Genomic DNA, 26,995 nt, shown 5'->3' on the forward strand with positions numbered 1-26,995 from the left:
AAAAATTGGGTGACTTTTCAACATTGAATCCCGCGACTTTCTTTATTTTCCTGTCCCATAGAAACCAATGGTTAGAGAGAAAAAATTGGGCGACTTTTCGATTATTTTCGGGCTGAAAATTGTTTGGCAACCCTGTGGAACACATTTATTGCAGCTACAACAAATAGAGGAATTCAGACAAAATGGAGGGAAAATGTTGGAGAATCCAAAGAAATACTTGAGGGTGGGTATCAATCAGCATTCATTATCTTGGAGTCCTAGTGGTGACTGTATGGAAAGTATGGATTATCAATACAAAAATGTGTCCTGCCATGCATGATGTACTGATACCCCTGTGCAATACTCTTGTCCATTACATGCTGAAAGCTGGCATGTAAGCATTTCACATAGATTATTCAACATCATCAAAGTACCTCTGTATCATTTAAGGCCAACATTTTAACAATGTATCCATACTCAGTACTAATAGTATCCAGGTTTTGTTTACCAGACAGCTGTTAAGAAGAAACTAGGTAATTTATAGGCATCAACTTAATGCATCCAACTACTGAATTACATACCTGCAAGATCACAATCCCTACTGATTACCCAATTTAATTTACATGCAAATATACAGTGGTGGTAAAACTGGTAATGAAAAGATGCAAATTAAAAAAAAAATGTAAAAAAAAAGAAAACACAATATTTACTTGATGCTTCTTGTGTAAATTCTGCACTGCAGTCAGATTCTTTCCTAGATCAGCAGAGCTTGCCATTGGCTGCTTCTCTTGTATCCATGACAACTCATCAGCAACATCACGGTAGAATTTATGGAGGAGTCTTGCATCGTCTAGCTTTTGTTTTCGTTCCAGTGCTGGTACTGACAGAGCTTCATACCTGGCAATTGATGAAGGAGAACATATTTGCAAATATGAAATCTTGAAATACACTGGCATATGGAATGGATGTTATATAGTCTTAGCATATTCAACAACAGTCCATATCACACACACATACCTTTGTACAATTTCTATCGCTTTTTTCATCATTTCATCACTCATAAAATGGTCAGCTTCTTTCAAAGCATCAGCTGTCTTCTGAACTTCATGCACCTTCTCTTCATGAGCAATGATTTGAGATTCCAACACCTAGAAATGTAAATCAAATTCAAAAGTATTACAAAAGGAACAATGTAAGTTTCAAAATTTACACATTGATCATAGGAGCATAGAGCAGTTCCATTTTAAATCTATATACTCTATGGAAGGCATGACCTTAATCTCCAACATGAGGAGTGTAAATTTCAAATGTGGGGTTTCCAGGGTGATTCCGTTTGACATCTACACCCCTGTGTGGGAGATTAAGGTCATGTATTCCCTAGGGAGTATATGAATTTAACCTGGAAAAGCCCATAGTTTAGGTCCTATCCTATCAAACAAAGTGAGACTCTTGACCAGCATGTGGCAAAAGGAAGAAGTCTGTCTCAGAAGACTGTGTGAATTGTATTTAATTTAAAATCGATTTCCCTCATTATTTTAATTTTTTAATGTATTTTATCATGATTGTATTGTACTTTTTATATTGTATGAATTTTGTTTTGTATTATGTGTTTTTTCTGGCAAATAAAATGAAATGAAAATGAAATGAAGGTTTAAAAAAAAAAAAAAAAAAATTGAATTTGTTGATTTTTTTCCATGTTTTGGGGTTTTCATTTCCTTCTGAGACAGAACCTTTTTTTTTTTTGCAAAAATGACATCAAATTGGATTAAATTTTATTTATTTATTTATTTATAACATTCGGCCGAAGCCAGGCTAATCCCAATAGTGCTCAGAGGCTACTAAATTTAAGGGACGCCATCCGGATATGACGGGACAGGGATATGGGAAAAGGTCTGATTTTAGATGCAGGAGAAAAACCGAGCACCCGGAGAAAAACCTGTGAGGACGAGCATGGATCGGCAACCACCCCCTCTTGTAGATGCTGCCAAGTGTGGAGGTGTGTGTGTTTTCCAACTGGGGAGATTCACACACCCACATTCAAACTGGGGAGATTTTTTACACAAATCTCACAGCAACCGCCATACTGTGGAGGTTGCTCTAATCAGAAAATGACAGGTGGTATACCCCCCTCTATGGCTCAAAAACCCCATTTTTGAGGTCATCTCCAACTGTGGAGCTCCACGTTTGTTAGCAGACCACAGTGTGAATGTGACAAAATACACACACCTCCACAGTTAGAACCATTTACAAACGCAGTTACACCTTACAGGTCCACAGAATACATTCCTTCCAACCTACCTGGTGTTTCTTGAGAAGTTTGGTAGCACTCGTCAAATCCTTTCCAAGATCTTGTGAGCTAAGTTGGTTTTCCACTTCAGACATCCAAGTTGTAAGATCATCTACTCCTCTCTGAAGTGTCTTGGCCTGGAGAAAAAAATTGACAGCTATTATGAATTACAATGATTATATTCACCTTTAGAGTATTAAGTCCTTTATTTCTGGGAAGTTATTTTCAGGTCTTAGTAATACCATATTTACTCTATCAAACACTCCCTTTCTTAAACACCATCACAGAAATGCTGACAATTTCCAAGCCATGGCATGTGTAAGCATGGTAAGTAAGCTTAAAACTGGCATGTCATGATCGCGAAATTGCATGGACAAATCTTATTCGAACTTACATTTCCATCAAAGTCATCACCACTTCATAGTAGAATGTTCATATATATAACTAAATAAATTGCATTCTTGCATAAAAATGCACAACTGATCTTATTTGTCATATTTCACAAATTTTTTCCTTGAAAATTCACTTCTAATAAATGCCCCCCTTTTCGAAATTGCAAAGCTCATGGAGTGTTTAATATTAGTCTCAGATCAGGTAAATACGGTACTTAGCGATAACACAATTTTAAAGATAAGTTGACTACCAATTATGGGTGTATCCTTGGTGCCAGATATTCATGAGTTAGACTGATGTAAAGACTCCATTGAGGAATTAAGCAACTTACAGAATGAAGCTGTATAAGCAGAGAATAAAGCTAAAGGTATTGTTTTTAGCCCCTGGAGTGCATCTATCGTCTCATATAACACGGGCGACATCATTATTTTAAGTAAAACAACGAGGCGAATCTCATTCAAATAGAAATATCATAACTATGTTACAAATTTTAATCAAATTAAATCCTACATTTTATAAGGAACTACCTAGGGCTTAAAATCGATCAGTCCCATTGTTGCTATCATGCGCCTCCCGATTGGTTCAAATAGCGAGCACGCCGCGTATCGCGTTGATGCACACGCGCTGACCCGTGTGATATTGTGTCACATCACACGGGTAAGAACCAATGAGATTGCAAGAACGTTCTCAAGTGTTTAAGAATCCTGAATAGAAATATCTGTGCTAGGCTAATTCTATGCTCTTCTACACGAAGGATAAACCCAATATGAAGAAAACGGTCAAAGGAAGAGCATAACAAAGAACACAGATAATTGGCAACTGACAGGAATTGAACACACATTTCATATACAAGCAGGTTTACCTGAATAGCTTCTTTGATTTTATCTCTCTTCCATGCAGACTTGTCCAGCAACTTTCCCCATCTCATATTCAGGTCATCCAATTTTTCTCTCACATCCTCTGATGCAAAATGGTCCGCTGCTATCATCTTCTCCCCTTCCTATGAAGCAAATGAGAAGGTGATATTGGTAAAATTTTACTTATTATATACACTAATTGTTAGTTAACTAGTTGTTAATACGCTCCTGTTTTGCAGTTGAGCACTTTCTGACTATCTCCGATAGACAGACTGACTCTGAATAGACTTTGGCTGTGTTGATACCATGGAATGTATATTCTTTCACATTCCCAAGTGATGGTAGTCCACCCAAAGCATTTCATCGGGTCGTCTGACGATTGCCTTTTAGGCATGAAACTCAGAGTAACGACTACCTATTCTGGAAGGTCTGTTCTTTGAATTTTTATACGCTCTCCCTTTTGGGATTGAGCACTTTATTCAAAAGATAGTCTAACTTGAGTAAAATGTTATTATATACACTATAAATATTAATCAATTACTGATATGTGTATAGATGGAAGTGTTATGCAACATCATATCATATCTTGACAGGGCATTAAGGCCTACTACATTGCAGCAATGGATCCCGATCTCAACCAAGGCAAGGAATGACACTACTTGCCCCCGTCTATAAACCAATCATCAAGTCACATGACTTCGAGTTACCCTGTGAGTCACATGATTAGTTTTACCGCTCATGTTACAATTCTGATGAAGTCAATTGTTTTAACACTGAACAACTTTCAATTCAATGGTGTCCATGACTTCCAGACCCAGGGTACTGCCATGGGAATACTGTATTTATGCTAAAGACTTGTCTGTAACCATCAAATGGGTGTCACAACTCTACACGCTTTGCGTTTCTGTGGCATCCACATCTCTCACACCACATTATTAAAATATTATTTTGTAATATTAATATTAGTATCTCAATTGTAAATTATTTGGCATTGCATTTTGTTACTTATTTATTAGAAAATGTTTTCTTTGCATTATATTATTTATGTGTGTTGAGATGAAAATAAACTGAACTGAACTGTGTAGCACCCTCATACGCCAATATAATGAAGGGAGCCTTAGAAGAGAAGCTTCTTAATCTCCCCTCTATTCCAATTCCCGCATCACGTGGAAATGCTTTATTGATGACTGCTTTTTGATCTTCTAAACTTCCCACTTATTTAAATTCATCTCACAGCACAATCAAAAGCACTTTTGAGTCATCCCGCAGTCAAGTCCCTTCCACCTTCAAACCACCTTCCCAGATCAACCCCTCTGTTCGTTCCGTCGTCTACGTAACCTCAGTGATCTGTTAGTGAACGCTGCCCTACCGCCTTTGACCAGTTTTGACCCCGATGCGCCCATAGGCTTTACCAGATGCACCTCAAAGAAATGCTCTGTCTGCCCATTTGTCAATGAAAGTACTAAATTCTCTACTTCTGTCACTGGGGAGGATTTTCCTACAGCCTCTTATTTACACTGTAAATCTACAGGGCTTGTCTACCTGATCTGGCTGATCACCTGGTTCAAATGTCACAATCAGTTTGTGAGTAAAATCACTACAACGCTGTCATATGTATATGAATCCCAACCATAATTCTTAGGATTTGTATACTCTATCCTGTTTTTGTGTGTGTACTGTGTAGGTGTTGTTTTTTGTGTATGTATTGTTTTCAGGTAAACCTGACAAAGGACTATATAAGTCCAAAAGCTTGTGAAGAAAATTAAAAACCTGTGAAGTTGCTGCTATATCTGTGTTGGTTTCCAATTTCTTGCACCTCAAACGTCATTTATATTATCCAGTGTGGGATCAAATACGTCGGGGAAAACTGGGACTTGGCTTCACCTCAGAATGAACAATCATCGCTCCACCATCAACAATGTCCAAAAACATCTGGACAAACTCTCACACACTTCCAAGTCATCATCATTGAAAACCTTGGAACTCATTCCAAATTCTGCAGACAATATCGCGAACAATTCTTGATTCAAAAACAGGACACATACACACCCAATGGGCTTAACATCTATGAAAAATAACTCATGCTCTGCCACCCTATAACACTCCGGCTTTATTTTTTCCAACGTTCTTCACAATTTGGTATCCATTCCGACACCATAGAATTTATGTGTTTTGTTTATAATTATTGTCTATTATTTTTATTAGTTTGTATCATGTTTGTGATCTAGCTACCTTTACATAATAATATGAGCTGTTTGCTGATTTCTTTATGTGTACTTCTTCCTTTATATAATAATATGACCGTTTGCCGAGTTCTTTATGTGCACATTTACTATATAAATGTTCACCCTGATTTGCAACATCTGTTGTCCTAGCCAACTTCTTCCGCCTATAATATTATTATGCCAGGACAAATAACTTTGTGTGGTGTAACTTTATAGCAGATAACTAATGAAATAGACAACAAATTTGATGCAATTGCTAGCTATCTTGGATAAACGATAGGTTGGATGCAACATCAAAGAGACAAGCATGAGACATGAGGTGCTGGCTTGGGCTGAGCAATTTACCAGCATAATGCATGCCAGGAAGATGCTGCTTTATGACACCGAGTGGCAGCTATGGGTGAAGAAGGGAATGGGAAATGTGTTTGATGTCGGGATGTGCGCGTGCGACAGGACAGCGATAGGCCCATTCATACTCCATAATCTTGAGAATAAACTCAATAAATACACCTGGCATAGGGCTCTACAGGGATGATGGGTTGGCGGTCGTCAAGAAGTGCTAAGGCACCCAATTAATGAAAAAAAAAACTTGTAGATTTTCCAGTCATTTGGACTAAAGATAACAGTGCAGGCAAACTTACAGAAAGTGGACTTCCTGGATGTCAACATGGACTTACGTACAGCTGTACAAAAGCCATTTAGGAAGCGTAACGGCCAACCAGTTTACATAAACACCAGATTGAACCACCCAAAATCCATTGTGAGGCATATCACAGCTGAGAAGAGGAATCTTGTCTCAAACGTCATTTGCATTATCCACCTCAAACATTATTTACACTATTTACACTCAGTGTGGCATCTAATACGTCTGGGAATCTGGAACTTGCCTTCGACTTAGAATGAACAATCACTGCTCCACCATCAACAATGCCCAAAAATATCTGGACGAACCTGTTGGCATACATTTTTACAAAAAAGTCACACTCTCATACATTTCCAAGTCGTCATCATTGAAAATCTAGGAACTCAATCCAAATACCGCAGACAACATTGTGAAAAATTCTGGTTTAAAAAACAGGACACCAATGGACTGAACATATGTGGGAAAAAACTTTTGTGTTCTGCCGTCCTCTTCCACTCCGGCTTTGTTTTTGCAATGTTCTCTTCACATTTTGTCATCCATTCTGACAACACAGAAGTTATGAGTTTTGTTTATAAATTATAGTGACTTTGTAATTAAGTTCTGTATTAGCTTTTACCCTAAAGAAGCTTTGAATCAATTATGAAAGCTCTGTCACTAGCTGTTAACAAATCTTTTAAATGCAATTGTCTATTATTTTTAATTGGTTTGTATTACGTTTGTGATATTATATATATATATCCCAGCCACCAAGAAATGCTTATGCCTTGCAGAGAAATATCACATCATGACGGCACCAAAAACTCAACTTTTAACAAGCGCTCGGAACTCATATCTAATTGTAGGCACAGAAATAAGCACAAACTGGACCAATTCAGCATCACCTAGCAACTTTTCACCCAGCAACACCACCAGCACAGAAATGATTTGTTTCAATCAATAATTGATTTTATGTATTGTCTTGATCAATAATGTTTTTTGTTGTAAACTTTTATACCAGTCTGATGATTGTTGCTATCCTATACGGATGTGTAGCATGAAACTGGCAGTAACTGATACAAAAACATGTAATATTTGAACTGTTTTCTGTACAACTATATTACCACTCTTCAATTGAATCGAGCACTTTCAACTGGCAGTTTTCATTTAAATTGAGTACTATATCGTGAAAAGATGTATTTATCATCTCCTTTTTTCTGTGTGTTTTTCGTAGGCCTGGTTACCCAAGGAAGGATGTGATATCCGAAAGCTAGTATATCCTGCTACGTTTTGCCCTTTCACAATTTCTCCGACTATACATTAACTTTTTGATGAGGCGATTTAAATGTACGGTTGCCAGCCAATTTCTTCTCATATATATATATATAACAAAGATTTGTTGGTCTATTTAGAGTAATTAGTATATAATTTCTCTTTATTTTTGTATTTATTCAGGCATTTATTCATGTTGTGGCTCATTATGTTCTTCTGCAGATCCTGATGAAGGGTTAAAGCCCAAAAGCTTGAAATAATATGTTGATCAAAGTTCCTACTTCAGACTTGAATATATACATATAAATATATTACATTATCCAGCATGCTAAGTGTGGGATCCAATACGTTGGGGAAACCATGACCTGCCTTTTGATCCATCCTATCCATCGGATTATTTTAAAGAACATAGATCGCTGATGGAGGACCCTTCCACCAAGGATATTTTCGCTAAGATCCCCATCACTGTAAATAAAAGGGATCAGAATCTAGCCAACCATCTGGTTCGCGCCTCACATCCTAAGCCACCAGAGACTGTTAAATTAGGAACTTTCACTTATAATCGTAAAAGATGCAATACTTGTAATTATGTCACTAATGATCAGAACTTGCGTATTACTGGACCTAAAGGTTCATACTCTGTGGATGATCACTTCACTTGTATTTCCAGCAATGTAGTGTATGCTATTATTTGTAAGAGATGCGATCTCATTTATACAGCTGAAACCCAGTACAGCCTAGTTGACCACATCACAGAGCACATTCGGTCCTTCAGAAGTAACTCTGTTGGTTTCCCAGTTGCTAAACACTTCAATTTGCCATATGATTGCAAAATCGGTGATTTTACATGTAGTGTCACTGGTGTCATTCTTTGCCATGGTTCCACAAAGGAGCACCTTAAAGCCAAGCACAGTGTCATATTCAAGCTCTGAACCTTACATCCCGGTGGCCTAAATACCAAATTTGATTCTTTTCAAATGTAATTTTATTTTTATTTTACTTTTTCTCTTGCTCTCATTTTTGCTATGTGATGTATTTAGTTGCTTTGTCAGTTTCATCCCATTTCAGTTTGGGTTTTTCACACCTTCCCCAATCTCTGTGTGTGGACTTGTAGTTTTTTATAGTTAAGTATGTACTTGTTATCAAGGAATATTGTTTTCAAAGCACCTGTAAGCATTAAAAACTTACTTACCTAGCATTAAATTGAATTCACAGGTCTATGTTAAACCGGTGAAATAATCAAATATAAAATCAGCGCAAAAATTTCATCTTCTACAGTAATACAATATGTTGTGCTTAGGAAGCAAACACCAATGCACATTTGAACTCACAAACCCACCTCAGTAACAGCTTCTACTCTGCCCTTATTGGCACTGAGTTCAGCCTCAAAGGCCTGGTGTTTCTGCATTTTGCCCTTCAGGTTACTAGGATCTCTGTAGGACTCATCGCAAGCCATCTGCATCTTCTCTTGGATCCAGGAGAACACTTCATAGTGGTTCTGCAAGAATTGATGGAGTTGTTTGGATTCTGCCAGGGTACGGCGACGTTTCTCACTCTCTGCCCATAATTTATCTCTCCTGCGGATGAAAAAATATAGTTGCATCTACTTGTTACTTTTGTATTTTATTAAATTAAAATGCTTTAAAATATAGAAAGCTAGTCAGGAAATCAAATTCAATCTTGTGCTTTCACTTACATTGTTATTTCTTTACAAAAACAGTGACAATGTATTACCAGATTTATTGAAGATATTAAAAGATAAAGGAATCATTTGACGTTATGGCAAAAAATGTTCCAATTACTTTTGTATTTTATTACATTCATTGACACGTGCATAACAGAATCTGAAAGTCCAATTTTGATGTGATTTTGGATTTAGAGCATATTTCAAGCCCATTAAATGGGCATGAATGTTCATTGGCAGAAACTTCTCATATTTTTGCCCCTGACATTTACTTTTCCCCTACTCCCAAATGCTTCTGGGAATGTTAAATGAAAAAAAGAAATGGCTCTATCTCTCTTACACACACATGTACATATCACACAAAACACGCCTGTGAAGAAAAAAGCAGTGAAAAACTACTTGGCCGCACCTTTCCAATACTGCTGTGCATTTATCCTCTATATTCTTTGTATCATAATGCTTAGCCTGAATAAGCTCTGATGCAAATGTCTGCAAGTCTTCAATCTTCTCAACCTGAGTCTGTAGGGTTTTATCAAACACATCTTGTTTCCTATGCAGTGACTCCACACTGGTCAGTGAGTCTCCTACATCCTCATTGGTAAGGAAGGCTTCTTTTGTTGCCAGCCATGTCTCTGCCTGCTCAACATATTCTTGGAATACCTAGAGTGTGACACATATGACTTTCAATTTATTAAATAGTTCTTATATACAAATCAAGTTAAACATTTACTTTGTTGGGATGTTACAACTGCTATAGTTTGACTTATAAATAACAAATATTATTTGGGTGTGTGTTACTACAAGGTAAATCTTCTATCTTTTCCCCCCCATTTTTTTAGGGAGGGGGGAGGGGGTGTCCTCATTGTTTTGATCTTTGGTGGGACTGTCCTAGAGGTGCTTTGCACCTGTTAGTCCTTGCCTTTCACTGGTGCAAATTTGTTATCTACTTCTTTTTTTTTGTATGTACTTTTGAATATTCATGTGCAATATATTTTGATGTTATATTATAATTATTGTATATACCAGTGATAAAGTGTAAAAAAAAAATAAATAAAATAAAAAAAGTAAAAGAAGACCTGCAAGGCGAAGAACATGTGCGCACTGTACTATATTGGAAGAAGAACCTAATTTTCTTATGTGCAAAACTTGTTGGGGGGACTTTAACAACTTTTTACTGCCAGATGCTATTACAACTTTGGCTTCAAATCGTAATACATGGAGAAATTTTGTAGTCGCCTGCTTTGCAGCCGAATGAAATTAATGAAATTATTACTACATGGGTCAATAAAGTTCCAATTTCACATAATCCCGCACTAGTCTTGCATTACGTAAAGTGCAACATGCCTATATATCGTTTATTGAAATCTAACTGTAATTTTAGTGCAAGAGCAAAGTTAACACCTTTTGGTGAATACAGATCTAGGTGATCTTACCTGGAAGTCAAAGCATTGTGCTAGCAGGTCTTTTCTTTCTTCCCATGTATCATGGACTTGTTGCCTCAATTCCCTAGCATGTTGTAGCGACTTCTTGATGTCATCGCATGCATAGTGACCTCGTTGGACTAGACGGTCTCCAAACTGGCGGACATATTTGAACATTGCATCACGGCCATCTACCTCAACCTATAGAAATAAAATGTTAAAAATGAAATATAACACAATTGATTAGTTAGTTGCTCCTAGGTAGTCTGCTGAATTGCAGATTTGGGTACACAGTGCATTTCAAATACCTCGGATGGGCACGTCCTAAAAAAGTCTCACACTAATCCTAGATTAATAATAACAGAGTTCCATGACTTGGGTTAAGTGCAAGATCTATTGTAAACTCAACTTTTTCCAACAATAATTTAAACTTCCATTGGTCCCCATGCATTGAATAATAATTTTCTTTCTAGTTCAATTTAAAAAAATCATATCCTCCTGCTCATGCTACTTACCTTTCTTTCTTTGTGTAATTCACACATATTTTCAGCTTCAGCAACAGACTTGGCCAGGTCACCTGATGTCATTCTTGTGACGATATCATTACTCCAAGTATTCTAAAGAACAAATTGCAATAAGTTACTCAATACTCATTAAACAGCAAATCTGTAGAAATAATTTCAAAGATTGATGAAAACCAACCAAACAATGGAACAAAAGCATAACAAAGACAAAAACAAAATAATATAACAGAAAACACAAATTACATGACCACAATCATTTGAAAAATTACCTATGAAACTCTATTGAGAAAGCAAATTGACATTATACAGCAGTTATTTGATCAAATGGCCATATACTAAATGAGCTATTTATATCTTCATGCTCCAGAGTTCAGATGCAAAAGCTGATAAATGATACTTTTGAACTTTTTGTGTTGAGGCCACCAACATTTGCCCTATAATGCTAGCTTTGAGTTGACACCTAATATAAAAATTCCAATGTATATCTTTGAAAACTATGCTCAAAAACAGCACATACTTTCTTATCATGTTATATTTGACAGATTATATTATTGCCTATAGGCCTATATTTCAAATTGAGAAAAGTGTATATATTAGTTCTTCACTTCACTTATTTTTTTCATACAAACTCACCATTTCTCTATAATCCTTGTAGAATTTTTGCAAGTTATAAGAATCATCCAGCTTGGCTTTCCTTTGTTTAGTTTGCATCTTGAGTGCTTCCCACAGCTGTGTACCTTCAAGTTTCTTGGCATAAATCTCCTCTTCATTTTCTGGATGTTTTCTGCAAAGTTTAATTTGCTCTTCGTCCAATTCCTGCGCAAAGGGTGAAACAACAATCCATCAATCATGCTGTAAAATTATAACTTGGAAAAAAAATACACTTGTATATAGCCCACCATCCAGGCATGAGAAATGGCAATCAAAAATTTCTTAAAATTTAAATTTGCTCCAAAATTGCAGGGATGTAACTGGCCCAAGTAAAACAACCAGTAAAGTCTGAAAGAGCAGAATTCAGAAGGTTTACATTACAGTGAAAGTTAACCATATCGGTAGTTCAAAATAACAGTAGTGCTACCACTATGCAATGATGCGAAAAATAAATTGCTGTTTACTTGCAGTTTGATCCACTTTCATCTTCTTACTCAAAAAACAAAAGTTAAAACTTCTATTTACCATGTTTATGATAGATGCTGCGATAGAATAATATTATTCTGCAATCATGTGCACAGGAATTTCTAAATAACCGCATTGCAAGCAAAATACTCATACTATACATGCACAAACTTGCAATCTTGTGGATAGCATTGATAATACAGATGGTGGTGTTGACAATAATTGGCTCAGGTAGTAAAAGGCGCATTTTGCAGATTTTTTTTTAAAAGTTTCAAGCAAAATACGCATATGATACATACACATGCACAAACTTGCAATCTTGTGGATTGCATTAAGAATGCAGAAGGGCAGTGTTGACAATAATTGGCCCAGGTAGTGAAAGACGCAATTTACAGATTTCTTTATTTTTTAGTTCCTATGAATCAACTCCTGCTACATATGGCTGTATATGACAAATGGCTTGGTTTGTCACAGCTTCACCCTATAGTACTTTACATACACAATATGCATACACAAATTTTTATAAAGCGCTGTTACATCTAGATCACAGCGCATAAACAAATTCAAAGCATAAACACAATATAACAAAGAAGTGAGCAATAAAAACAGTCAACTTTTTGGGAAGAGATATGACTTCAGTAATTTCTTGAAGACTGGCAATGAGTTTGCAGTACAAATGGTGATGGGTAAATTGTTCCACAGTCTTTTATAATAGTTAAATAGGCATGAACATACTTAATGACTTTGAATCGCCAACTATATAGATAATATCGTGAGCCCTTATTACCTTCAGTTTATCTTCTATGGCTGATATATCTCTGACCATATCTTGATGTCTTCTCTGTAAGGATTCCACACCTTGAAGGTCTTTACCCAATTCCTCACTACACATTGCATTCCTCTGAAAGTAACATTTTATACAATATTTCAAAGATGAGAATTTTAATCTTCTGTCAACACAGTTAAAACGATAAATGAGAAACTTAGCCAAAAGTTTGCCCTGTTTATTGTGTGAAACATGCCCTCTTTATTGTGTGAAAAGAACGGTCAAACCAGGGTCAGTCGCATGATGCTCAACGGCTTGTTTAGAGAACAAGGTATAGCCTAGATGTTTCATGACGTGTTCAATCAACCATTCAGAACCACATTTCCCATGTGTTCACAATGCAAACGCTACAGTGGCAATAAATTGCAAAAGTTCTCTGATAACTGGTGTAGCGGAAACAAACTTCATTCAACTATTATAGGGTACTCAATACAAAAAGAGATGGAAAAAAGGGTCACTCGTACTCTGTGAATGACTCATTTTATTCAGATATTGTATTTTGAAATGAGGTTAAGAGCTCTAAAAAGCTCTTCTTGTAGCATCAAGAAGAATCTTAACAGAGAAAGAGTTGCTTGCACCAATGGCCATTAAAAGTGTACAGTGTCAGTGAGTCATCAAGAGGATCAACTTGAGAGGAGCGGAAGAGGAGCATCGCTCTTGCTCACTTTAATAGAATTTTTGCATACACATCATGAAATCACTAACCTTTTCATTCAATCTTTCCTTCACTTCATCCACATCTCGGTTGAAAGCATGGACTTCAAGAGCGCCCTCTATCTTGTTACGATAATCAGACAGACCATTCTGCATTGCTTGCCAACTGTAAATATCATGCAATGAAAACGAAAACTTTAATTACTGCAGGAACAATTACTATTATGGTCTACGTAGCATTTTCCACATTTACTATAAATATTGATTTAACAGCAACTCTCAATGCTGTCAAAGGTTACTTTTCAACATTGAGAAACAAACTTGTGACACTAGGTAATATCGTTTTTGGACCACACTGTATAACAAATATTTGAAAATCATTTGGGGCTAAAATTACCCTAAAAAGTTGCTGAAAGCTTGAAAAATCTGGCAAGAATTTAACTTTTTAAAATATGTTTGCAAAAAATTTTCAAAATATTTTCAAAAATTTTTCCATCAAAATTAATTAATTTTGGCAAAAAAATTCTCCCAAAAATGCAAAATCTGGTTCGGTCGGGCCCGAAAAACAAATGTTTTTTGTCGCCTAATGAGAAAAGAACCTTTCACAACTTACTTGTGTGTTATTTCTTGTTTGCGTTTTTCTACATCTGTATTTTTGCCTTGTCCTTGTCTTATCAATTTATCACCAATATCATTGATTTGTTGAATCACTGAATCATCAACTGACATATCCTGTAAAAAAACAGACATCAAAGAGAACAAGTGACTTGAAGATCCACATACTTACTATGGTATCAGCAATATAGATAAACATATTGGTATAGCAACCGTAGATGTATTTGTTAACATTACTTCATTATCAACAACTTTTACAGGGTACAGCATTGGTTCTAGTTGCAGTACTGCTTACGGAGCCAAACTAGCAGGCATGGGGTGTTGGGCTGGGCGTAGAACCATTGAATAATAACAATCTCATTTCCTTTTTCTTCTATGTGCAGTGTGCAAAGGCCTTCTCTACATGTGGGAGATAATATTAGAAATTGTAAATTTTGAAATACATGTGCCTGGAACAAAAGTAGGGCATAAGTCTTTGGAAACCACTTGATAATTCACTTCTCTGTTTCCAAGCTTGAATAAAATAAATTAAAAAAACAGGGAAAATGTGACACAACATTCAATGGGGGAATAAAACAAAAGGTATAAACAAAATCAAAAACCAGATGTTGCGAAAAGACAAAACTTTTATTTTTCAAGGAATAAAAATAGAGACCAGCTATCTGTATACAACTAGTAGAGACAAACTCTTATCATAAAATAAAGGGATAAAAAGCCACTGCATTGACTAAAACCAACTCGCTGACACTAGCTAATTTACATGGCAGGATGACTCTTGAGTAGTAAAGCATGACTATTACGTCTTAGTACTTTATGCTGAATTTTACTGTTCCTGTGTTGTTTTCAACATGTTTCCTCTAATACTGCAACCCCGGGCTGCAACTACTTGGTAAAGCTACAATGTTCAAAAGTACTTGGAACGCTTGGCACACTCTGTCAAAATTCCGTGCAGAATTTCATATGATCATGGAAATGACGTATATTGTGCCTGGGAATAAACATGACATCTACAACAATGATATACCATTCCCCTCTCCACATCAATCAATGTTGGAACACACTGGGAAACCACTGAAGACATTGGCATTTCTCAACATTGCACAGGGGAGAGGGAATGACAGTTTTTCGCTATTTACACACAAGCGTTCCAAGACTATTTCGATGATTGTAGTAGGAGCTTTATTAGTCTAATTGTTTTTCTATGCATAACAATAAAATTCAATACTTACGGTTCCTATATCATTAAGCCTTTTCTGCAATTCCAAGCAATGTTCATAATCTCTCCCAAGCTCACCTGCTGACATCATCAATTCCTGTCACAAATAATAACAAGAACCACATTAAGATTCTATCATTTCAAAGAAAGATGAAACTTATACCAAGATAAGAGGCAACAAGTCTAGATTTTCACTCAAATAAATGTTGTCTAAATTAGAGTTGAGCACCTGCATGAGATACCATTTTCAGACCTGAAACTAACCTTTAGTGAAAAACACTGAAAATGCTCAAAATAAGCTGAACAACAGCATAAAATTAGGGTAAAATGGCTCAAATTGGGCTGAAAATAAAAGAAAACACATAAATTTGATCAACATAAAAAGCTGAAATCCGCTAAAAAGAGGAAAAGTTTTAGGTCTGGATTTTCAGATCAACAGCAATATGCACACAATTCATTCATGGTTGTGCACTGGATCACTTGAAGTCACTGACAATTTTGTTTGAATCAGGGAACATGTTGTCTGCTTATCCTCAAAGTATAGAGTGATATTGGTCTGAACCATCAGAGATCAAACAACTTATGATAGACAGAATAGATGATGATGATGATGATACAATGTATACATGAGGATATTCCAGATGAAATCCATACACCCATACACAGGGAGTGGGAATTTCAAATGGGGTTACCTGAATGGGTAGATCCATTTGAAATCTACACTCCCTGTGTGGGAGATTAAGGTCATGTCTTTCATAGGGTGTGTATGGACTTCAACTGGAAGAGCCAATAGTGAACAGTTATAGGTAAATAACTCTTAAAAAACAAGAGCTTTCAATATGTTTGATTCTTCTGGTAAGAACTTGACACAGTATAGAGGCCGTCAGCGTGACGTCATATGCCGCCATCTTGTGGGTACACGCTGCGACGGTCGTTTGATCTCCATGCATGAACAGCAAAATCAATGCATCGTTGCATGACAACAGCTGCGTGGCAAGCTGCGCCCTGCGCGTAGTGTCCGATGCATGAACACGCAGAACACGCAGATCGTTTGTACCCACAATATGGCGTAAGGCTGACGGCCTCTATTGTTAATGTGCTGGGGCAAACATTAAAACTGAACCATAGATTCGGAAGTAAACAAACTAAGAATTTCACTACTTACCTTTTCCCTTATCCAAGTTTCAGCCTTCTCAGCTTGGCGATTGAATTCCAGCAAGTCTCTGACTTCTTCCAGATGTTTGCCTCTCTGTTCAGAGGCTTCTCTTAGCTTCTTCCAATGACCAATCAGGTCTGATCCACAGTTGTTGATATCATCAGAGTCATGGTGTTGCTTATGGACCAGTTCCTCACTTGTCTGTGAGAGCGATAAAATAAGGTACAAAATATAATGTGTAAGATTAAGCTTCCATTCAGTCTACTCTCAGGAGTCTATGATACAAAGATTTTTCAGCAAGTGGTTAGAATAATGTCTATCAAATTAAATACTTAATAAACAGAGATGCCAGTGACTTGCCTAAAAAACCTTAAAATAATACGAAAAATTGTGAGCCCAGGGAGCGTAGTGACCAAAGCGCAGAGCCTCAGTTGGGTTTCCCCTTTAGACACAAAGTTGTAATTTTTTGGTCATTTTTCCCCAAATTGCTTTTTAAATCAACCACAAATGATTGTAGCACTTGTCTCTATGTCCAGGGACTCTCCAAACCAAAAAAAAAAAAGAAAAGAAAAAGACTAACATTTGTTTTTTTAATTACTAAAAATTCAGAAATTCTAATAAATTTAGGAAACTGGCATCTCTGAATAAAGAAACAATGTCATAAGATATCACTTAAGAAAAACCTTTTGCAGATGAAATTTACCATGGTTATAATCTCTTTTGGCTAGGTAAACAACAAGGCTTTCTTTAATAGAACCCACTAGCTAGTAAATTAATTCACCATTTTTTTAGTAACTCAAAACTTTTTGCTCTTAAGAAACAAACTACACACTTATGTAAACTACCGTCTACTTATATAAGTAAGCTGTCTTATATAACAGTCAGTGTCAGACTCATTTAACATAACCTTTATTTTTGTTAACAGATGGACATAATGTTAACACAATTCAGTCAGACACATAGCCAACTTACCCGTTGTACTGCTACAATAAGCTCCTCATTAGCCATAATCTCCGCCTCAAATGCCTGATGTTTCTGTAATTTCTTCATTTTATCCTCTAAATTCATCTCTTGCAGTAAATCATCACCCATGATCTTCATCTTCTCATCAATCCATGACTTGGCCTGCAAACAATAAGCAATTTAATATATAGAATGCGGATTCATGGAAAATCACCTGGTTTTTTAAATTTGTTAATTTGCCCCATTTCTTTTTACCTCAAACCTACCAATATTAGATTGTTTCTCCAGATGCTAAAAATTGAAATATTTTCGTTGAACCTCTGACAAAGAGCATCACAATAATTTGTACATAGAGCTTGATAGCTGAATATTCCAATTCTATACAGAGTACATATATCCTGCTGCATATTTGGAAAAGAATGCACTCAAAAGGAAGACAGTTAAGTATATGATGAAACAGTCTGGTAAATACATAACACTCATATAGTACTTTTACCTTCATTTAGCCGGTGACATCAATTCATGAAGGCAGCTTTTAAGTGAGCATTTGCAATTTTAAAGCTGTGCCAATGAGTTTTACACTGACATGACCAAAAGTACTACATTATGAATACCCTTGAAGGTGGTGAAAATCCACTATACTTTCTTACCTCATTAACATTCCTGTTAAATTGCGCATATTGTTTGGTTGTTGAAAGTTTCTCTTTCCTCTCATCAGAATCTGTCTTAACTTTGGCTCGTCTGAAATGTTTGTAAAAAGAAGATATATTGGTTGGTTTAACTTATCCTAAAATATTTCAGACTCCACTTTTCAAGCTCTTGTTAACTTATATGAGCAATAACTATAAGCAATGGTCAGAGAAATTTCAGATGGGAACCATCTGATATGTTTTTCCGTTTTCGGTAAATCCCATAATTCTTTGCGTTAGACCTGACTTGTCGCCATTTGACGTCATGCCGATGCGCACATCATTTAGCGAACATTGTTACTGCGCAAAGTTCAATAAAGTCATGAAATCAGAGTAGTCCGAGGTGTTAATCCTGGCAGGAATATTTGTATGCCTGCTTTATGGTGTGTGGATAAACAGTTTTACAACATCTCAGTTTAACTCAGGAAATCCACGTTCAAATATCTGTAATGATGAAAAGTTAAATTTTCGGTAGATTTGTGGCAATTTTCTAGTATCCCATCAGTAAAATCGGCTGTATTCAGATATATTTTAATCGGTTTGTATGCAAAACGTTACCTCTTTAAGACTTCCTCCAATTTTTTCTTGATATTTTCTGAATCAAAGTTTCCTTTTGACACCAGCTTCTCACCATAGTCCTTCAGAAGGGCAGTCTATATATATAAAAACATAATATACAAAATAAAACTTGGTTATTTCAAATTTTAACATGTGAAATAAAAGTGGATAAAGAAATAATATTGATAAAATTTAATTTTAATACCTATTTGGAATTTAAACTTATAAGCAATGATTTTTAAAATATTATATATATCTTTTAACTTTCTGGATGAGTAGAAAATGGTTGATATTTTGCAATAAATTAAAAACATAGCACATACTGCTATACTCATTCCAACACACAGGCTCAGGTTGTAAATCATCAACTTGGAGACAAAAGGATACTCGGTTTTATTGTATACTTTAAAATTCCATCTACAAGCATACATGTCTCTAAATGAGCGGGTTTGTTTTGACGAAAGAGACGAAAGGCAGACATTCTACACCTTAACATTATTTTGAGTTTGAGCAATAATATTTCTGATACAGGTGGCTGTACAAACATGTATCATTGTAAGACCAATATATTGTAATGTTTTTGTGGGGTGTCTGCCTTTCGTCTCTTTTGTCAAAATAACATTTAGAGGCATATATACTTGTAGATAGAACTCTACGGTACTATTCTATTTGGTAAATTGTATCAAAGAGCATTATTCAGATGAAATTTTGGTTTAAGGGCAGAGTAATGGGAGAGAACATGGACCTTTTCGAGCTTCATTATTTCTGAATTGTATGTCCAAAGTATATAAAACTATACATTTTTGGAAAGGCAATGAGTCAAGGTATGCCATGGTGACATCAGATTTGTTCAAAAATCTCAAGTTTTTGAAAAAATCACAAAAATCCACTTTTTTACCCCAATTTTTTTGTGACAACTTAGAAAAAAATCCGTTCGGAGTAAAAAAAATTCAGTTAGCTTTTCATAAAGAAGAGACATGAACTTAGGGAAGGTTTTTTTATTTTTTTGAAATTCGTCTCTTTTTTAGAAAAAAAAAAAAAAACATGTGAAAAAAGCCATTTTGTCACTCTATTACGCTTAAAATTGCACATAATGGTGTATATTTTTGTTTAAAACAAATATTTTGAAAAAATGAAAAAACCTTCCCTAGACTTATATACTCTAAAGGATAGTGCAAAAGGTTACCCTTTGCTTGCATATTTTTCGAGTTATCTTGTCACAAAAATCGCATAATATTGTCAAAAGTGAACTCTGAGAAATCGACGTTTTAGTAAAAAATGTCAAAATTATGCACAAAACGTCCTTAAATTTTAAAACGGTAAGACTTTCACACTTGTAAAAGCTGTATCTAGTGCATGGTCTAAATATGCATCTTTTTGCACCAATGAATCTATAATGTCTGCTTTCAGTGCGCTAAAATTCAAAATAATTAAAAAATCTAAGTGGCATTTTGACTGCAAATTTTTGTTTTGTTTACACCACATTTGCTGGCGTTAACAACATACCGAATGCGCCTTGACTGCGTTGGACATACTGCCAGAGAGTTGCGCCACAATCACGTGACGCAAATTGCTTGCCAGTAATCACAATATTTCGCATTCACGCATTTCTGACTCAATATTTCCCGCCAATTTACTAGCTGTCTTGAGCCATGTGACTTTTTAGAGTTGAAAAGAGTGAAATAAATCAAGCAAAAATACGAATAAATATTAGCAAGTTGTATTTTATCAGTTTGAAGTGAAAGAATACATCTTAGTGTTGATAAATATCAAAAAATCTCAAATTCGGTCGTGGACGAATGTGTCTTCCATTACTCTGGCCTTAAGTGGTTACATATTTTACCTTTTCTTCTTGGGTTGCCAGTAGCTTCTCAAATGCCTCATGTTTCTTGATGAGTCCATCCACCTCTTCCACGGTTGATCCCATATCACTTCCTGACAGATAAACCTGTGGAAATATGGCAACATTTAATGTTAGTTGAATATGGTAATCAGTTTTTACACTCTCTGGAAATTGGGTGTGCTTAAAATAAGCATTTCAAATTGGTCCAATTTAGGCTGAAAATTCCTCAAAGTGGCTAACTGTAATACAAAACTGCAAATTATTGTGCGGCAAATTTAATTTTCAAGACGCCAACATTGTAACATACATCATCTGAATACACACCGATAGTTAATTGGGTAACACTGCATCTAGTTGAAACACAACATTTTCAGTCACAACATGAATTGGGCCATTCCACACCCCCTATGGAAGAAATAACCTTAATCTCACACACAGGGGGTGTACATTTCAAATAGAGTCACCCATTCAGGTAACCCCATTTGAAATTAACTCTCCCTGTGTGGAAGATTAAGTTCTGGATTTCAACTGGAATAGCCCATTTAAAACATCAATATTCTCCCTCTCTCTCTTATTCATTTCTTACCTCTTGCTGACTACTCAGTGTTTCTAGTTGTTTTGCATCCCTCATAAAAATCTGTTGATCAAACACTTGGACCAGGTAATCATTCTTATTCTGCCAGTTGGTATGTAGTTCCTCCCTAGCATGCAGCACAGCTTCTAATTTCTCTTGGATCTAATAAGAAGCAAATCAAGGAACCAAAAATAATATCAATATGATAGTATAACTACAAAATGCACTCCATAAAAGCACCTGCAGCACACTTACAATACTGTGTACAGAATTTTGCAATGCCAAATAAGGCAGCGACGGTCATTCAAGCAAATTGACGTCATCGATGTTTAGGAAAATCCAATCGATGGGCAAACCAGACAGCGATATCTTCTGGTGTCGTCTTTTCTTGTACATGTGAGCCCAGCTCTTAACACTGCTACAAAATATTTTTTTACCTTGACGAATTCTGATAAATATTACCAAAGTTACAGCAATTTTTTTCATTGCTGTTGCTAGTCAGTTTTGCCACTCAGAACTCGCAATCGCAAAATTGATCAAAATGACGATTTTTAAATGCTTTGTATCATTTAATCATTTTTTTTTCAGTTGAGTTATATTTGCCAGCACTGACAACTTCAGTTACAGCAGGATCGATATACATGGGCCAAATTGTTGTTGTGATACAATTCAATGGTAAATCGCATCATGGGAGCCATTCTGTACAAAGGCAAAGCTCATTAACTATGCAAATTACAAAAGGCACATGCTCATACTGTTGATCAAAATTCTGTACAGTGTCAATGGAGCAGTTTTGTTAGTGCAGCATCCGTTTGGATGAAAAATTAAGTCGAACTATTTTAGAATTTCGATTTGAACTCTATTGAAGGCATCGGAACCTCTACCCTACAAGAAGTACTCAATCATTCAAATTGATCTTTGACCTACCTCATCTTTTGCATAGTGATCTTGTTCAATAAGCATTTCTCCGGCCTGCACCAAAGATGCAAAGTTATCCTCCCTTGTATCGATCTCTACCCGATACTGCTGATGTTGACTACGGGCGTCAGTGGCACTTGTCACATCTCGTATATTCTCTTCAAAAGCCATCTCAGAATTGGTCTCGCTGGCCCAATTGATTAGGTCACGACACTACAGGGAACAAAGAAGTTATGCAAGTGTAATTATAGTAGCCATAACTATCGCACACTATAAAGCAAACACTACTTGAAATGAATGGCTTTTCCAGTTGAAATTCATACACCCCTATGGAAGACATGACCTTAATCTTCTACAGGGGGAGTGTGAATTTCAAATGGGGTTACCTATATGGGTGACTCATTTGAAATCTACACCCACTGTATGGAAAATTAAGGTCAAGTCTTCCATAAGGCCAAAAAAAAAGATGTTTGCTTGCCCTCAACCGACTGACCCTAATTTTGGAAATCAGAAAAAAGTTTTTTTCTATTTACTGTACAAACGAATACCGACCCTATTTTTGGAAATTCCTAAAAAGTTTTTTTTCTTTTCAAATTTTTGCATTCTGAAGATGTAAAAAAATATTTTAGAGCTTGTGCTCAACATTTTAGTTGTTTTGTAATGTTAGTCGATTCATTTTAACACCAAAATTGTCAGAATTTTCATATTTTGAGCCTTAATTAATACAAACAGTAGAGTTTGATAGTAATTAAAAAAGAAATCCCGACCAACCGCCCCAATTGTTAAAATTTATTTGAGGGCAAGCAAACAATTTTTTTTTCTTGGCCCAAAGGGGTGTATGGATCAGAGCTAAATTTGCACCAACACCTCAACTTACAAGCAAATAGGCATTCAAACATTCAACTCTTTACATTTGGACAAAAATGCATGTCATAAAATACAGATATACTGATTTGGATGGAGAAATATTGTCCAGGAACCAGCTCTGGATTTAATAATTTTATCTGGAGGTGCAATTTCTTCTCATGAGGTGAAATCTTAAGTGCGGGTTTAGAAGTGGTTGAGGTTGGAGGCCTCGTACCTTATTATACCTTTTTGATTACAGGGCTATTAAAATATTAGCCTGGGAGATTTTGGGGTTTTGGGAGCTACTTTTGATTTAAGAACCATTCATAGAACTAAGCTGATATTAGTTGAAATGCGATATATTTTTCCAGGACGGCTTAATTTATTATTTGAGGCTTGATTTCAGGCAGCAGTATAGGTGTAAAAGCTGTATCACAATTTTGCACCCATTTTTAATGGGTGGGGGGGGGGTGTAAAATAGGCATATTTTGAGGTGCAAAATGTGATGTGATAGAGCTTAATTTTAGGTCTACCATGAACTGAGGACAGTTCCTGTGGTTCCACAGTTACACAAGCGATTTTTCATGTATGTAGTCATTTGCTAGTGCTCATAAACAACCCTCCACATGCAATATTGAATGCCTTACTTACAGCAGCCAGCAGCTTATGGTAGTCATGTGCAGCCTGTAGTGCAGTTTTCCTCTCTGCTGATTTAGCCTGTAGTAGATTCCAGTTGTTAACAATAGCCTCTTGTTGAGTTGTAATGTGTTCGGCATTTTCACCTGGGTAAGTCTCTTGAAGTTCTGTAGCATCATTCACTAGACTTTGTAACTGCAATAAGTAAATTGAAAAAGAAATGGATGAGAATGAAAAGGTCATTAATTAATTGATTACCTTTTATTCCAGTATAGCATTTTCCTTAGAGATATAGTCTGGCTACAGACCATCTTTACCATGCTTCTCAAGACCACCAATTTGAAATATATATATTGCTCAAATGTTGTTACAAATTATTCCCCTGATCATATGGATCCAGAAAGGTATGTATGTAGTTTTACTGATCAGTGATAATTTCTAAAAGTTTGAACTGACTTTCAGCACAAAAATTCAACTAACCTTGAATTTTCGATGTGTGACACACATCCTCATCAAAAGAAGTCCTAAGATGTTTTGATGGACTTGCCCTTTTGTTGACCATTGGTGACTTTTGGTCGAATGAGGGCATTGTATAAGGTTGCCAATGGTCAACAAAAGGGCAAGTCCATCACAACATCTTAGGACTTCTGATGAGGATGTGTGTTACACATCGAAAATTCAAGGTTAGTTAAATTTTGTGCTGAAAGTCAGTTTAAACTTTTGGAAATTGCTTATCATCAGAATGTATGAACTTACATTCGAGTGATCAGTGATAGTAATTCTGCAGTTCAAAACATAAAGGGGACTGACTGCACAAGAGTAAAAACCTGAAAAATACTCTATTCTCACGTTTAATTGGAACTTTGTAGCCTGCAGCTGGCATACATTAGCCTTCAAAGCACATTGAACTAGTCTGTATAAGTCTGAAAATAAACAGCTGGGAATATCTTACCTGGTTTTCCAGTGCCACTAAATCATTTTCAAAAGCCTCATGTTTACGTGTAAGAGACTGCACTGTGTTTACATCCTTGCCAAGATCTTCTGGGATTGTGTTGTACTTCTCCTGTTAAACAAACATGTCAACATTTTAATTGAAGTAATAACTAATACAATGGGGCAATACATCTCTAAAGTTGTTTTCTTTAAACTTCCGTGGTCGTGCCTGTGCGTATTGCGTACACGAGCGTAAACACAAAAGCAATAAACAATCACGCTGATTGGCTGATCAATGCACTTGACAACAAGCCGGCTGACACGTTACGCCGCGCCCCGGTAGCGTAGTAAGCGACCTTGTCCCTACACGCGATCTTCAATTCACCATCGTTCCCGGACCACGGAAGTTTAAAGAAAACAACTTTAATTGCTCCAAAAATCAAAATTGCTTTAATACTTTACATCTTATCCATGGGTTGCTAACCTTATTGAAATGTGACCCCATTTCTTTAGTAGGCATTCACAGCCTGTTCCCAAAGATGCAGTTTAAAATACCTGTGTCCATGATGATTTATACCTTTCCAGGGGATGGGTAAAGATCAACAAATGATGTTGGTGTGGCAACAATCTTTTTTCTGGGTTGTAGGACAATGGTAGGATATGTGACACATTGCACGGAAAAAAGTTTTGACTTTGCAACCACAAATGAACAAGGCCAAGAAAAACACAGTGCCTTAGCATGTAAAAATTCTTACTCAGGTCTACTGGTTCATTTTACAACTCAACTTGCAATATTTTTTTTAAATTTCTCCTGTATTTATTTTGGTAAAGAATGCTTAAAAAGAAAAAGCAATGAACATGGCAGCGGACTGAATTTGACATGTCAATACTTGGTTCCTACCTGTATCCTATACATAGCATCATCTATATCTCTGTTGAACTTATGGATCTCTCCTGCTGCATCTAAACGCTGTGCTCTTAGCTGAATCTGATTGTTTAGCATCTCCAATGCTTCCCTGAAAAAATGAATTGTACAAAATGATAGTAATAATGATGATCACAGCAGTTGGAACAAATTATAGTGTTACTTTTGATGGTAGGTGGATCACAAATTTAAATTTAATTTATTTGTATCCAAATCCACAAAAGCTTTAAGGCATCTTCTTTTTAGAATTCTCAAATAATCTATAATGGGTCATTCCAGATAGAATCCATATACCCCCTATAAAAGACATGACCTTAATCTTCACCACAGGTAATGTGAATTTCAAATTGGGTTATCAGAATGGGTGACTCCATTTGATATCTACACTCCAGTGTGAGAGTTAAGGTTATAAATAGCCCAATGTGCCAGCAGTTCAAACACATTGTTGGTTCATGAGATATAGCTAGAAAATATTGATTGGAATACTTTGCCCTAACTTTCCTTGATATACAATTTCATCTGTGTAAACCTTACAAGTAAATGGCATGAATTTTCTAAATCTTCTATCTTGTTATGTAAGTTACCAAGTGTTAGCTAACCAATAGACATACTGACAGAGAGACATACATGTTGACAAACGCAAAGCTTACTTGAGACTATCTTGTTTCTCCTGCATAGAGGTTGCATATGGATGGTGTGTCTGAATCAGTTCTTGTGCTTGTGATTCACATCGGGTAAACTGATCTCGACCCGATTCTGCTTTCCTTCTGAATTCATCAAACTTGCCTTGTAAACTCTGCAGTGTGAGAAAATATAAAGCAATTATTCCACGCAAGATACATAATTACTGACCAACAAAAGTATCACAGAACTTACATTACAAGTGAAACACATTTGAAGAATAACATAGAGAGATATGAAAATCATGATGTGCTCAACCCACAGTTAAACATACTTCATACACTCCTAGATAGTGATAACCAATAAAAGCAAACATTAGTAAATTACTAGCCGTGCATAAATATTGTATACTTGCATGGGCGTGCATTCCGTGTAGTTTGGCGAAGTGCTTTTGGACGTGTTTTTTTTTCTTGCAGGTGGATGCATTTATATTTGCTTGCACTTTCTAACATTTTAGTGACAATTTTGTTATAAAAATAGCAAAAATCACAGGAAATTGTACAGAATAATACACCTGTACTGAGATGTAGATGAGTCAAATGCACTCCCCCTTCGGTGCCCGTGCATTAGATGCATCAACATCTC

The 26,995-nt window shown here is 36.1% G+C and overlaps 1 protein-coding gene across 1 annotated transcript in view; it reads right to left on the reverse strand.

Annotated features, from left to right (window-relative positions):
• LOC140161228 (spectrin beta chain-like) overlaps positions 1-26,995 on the reverse strand; it is a 130,901-nt gene that overhangs the window by 14,160 nt on the left and 89,746 nt on the right. Inside the window, 24 exon segments of the mRNA XM_072184684.1 lie at positions 690-876; positions 997-1,127; positions 2,278-2,403; positions 3,522-3,659; positions 8,972-9,209; positions 9,726-9,976; positions 10,750-10,938; positions 11,253-11,354; positions 11,895-12,077; positions 13,165-13,278; positions 13,909-14,023; positions 14,471-14,589; positions 15,702-15,785; positions 16,854-17,045; positions 17,817-17,969; positions 18,458-18,548; positions 19,055-19,149; positions 20,898-21,002; positions 21,484-21,633; positions 22,399-22,602; positions 23,887-24,066; positions 24,824-24,934; positions 25,706-25,820; positions 26,380-26,525. Of these exon segments, the coding sequence (XP_072040785.1) occupies positions 690-876; positions 997-1,127; positions 2,278-2,403; positions 3,522-3,659; positions 8,972-9,209; positions 9,726-9,976; positions 10,750-10,938; positions 11,253-11,354; positions 11,895-12,077; positions 13,165-13,278; positions 13,909-14,023; positions 14,471-14,589; positions 15,702-15,785; positions 16,854-17,045; positions 17,817-17,969; positions 18,458-18,548; positions 19,055-19,149; positions 20,898-21,002; positions 21,484-21,633; positions 22,399-22,602; positions 23,887-24,066; positions 24,824-24,934; positions 25,706-25,820; positions 26,380-26,525 (3,519 nt within the window).

Source organism: Amphiura filiformis, chromosome 1 (genome assembly GCF_039555335.1).
Source record: "Amphiura filiformis chromosome 1, Afil_fr2py, whole genome shotgun sequence".
Lineage (NCBI taxonomy): Eukaryota > Metazoa > Echinodermata > Ophiuroidea > Amphilepidida > Amphiuridae > Amphiura > Amphiura filiformis.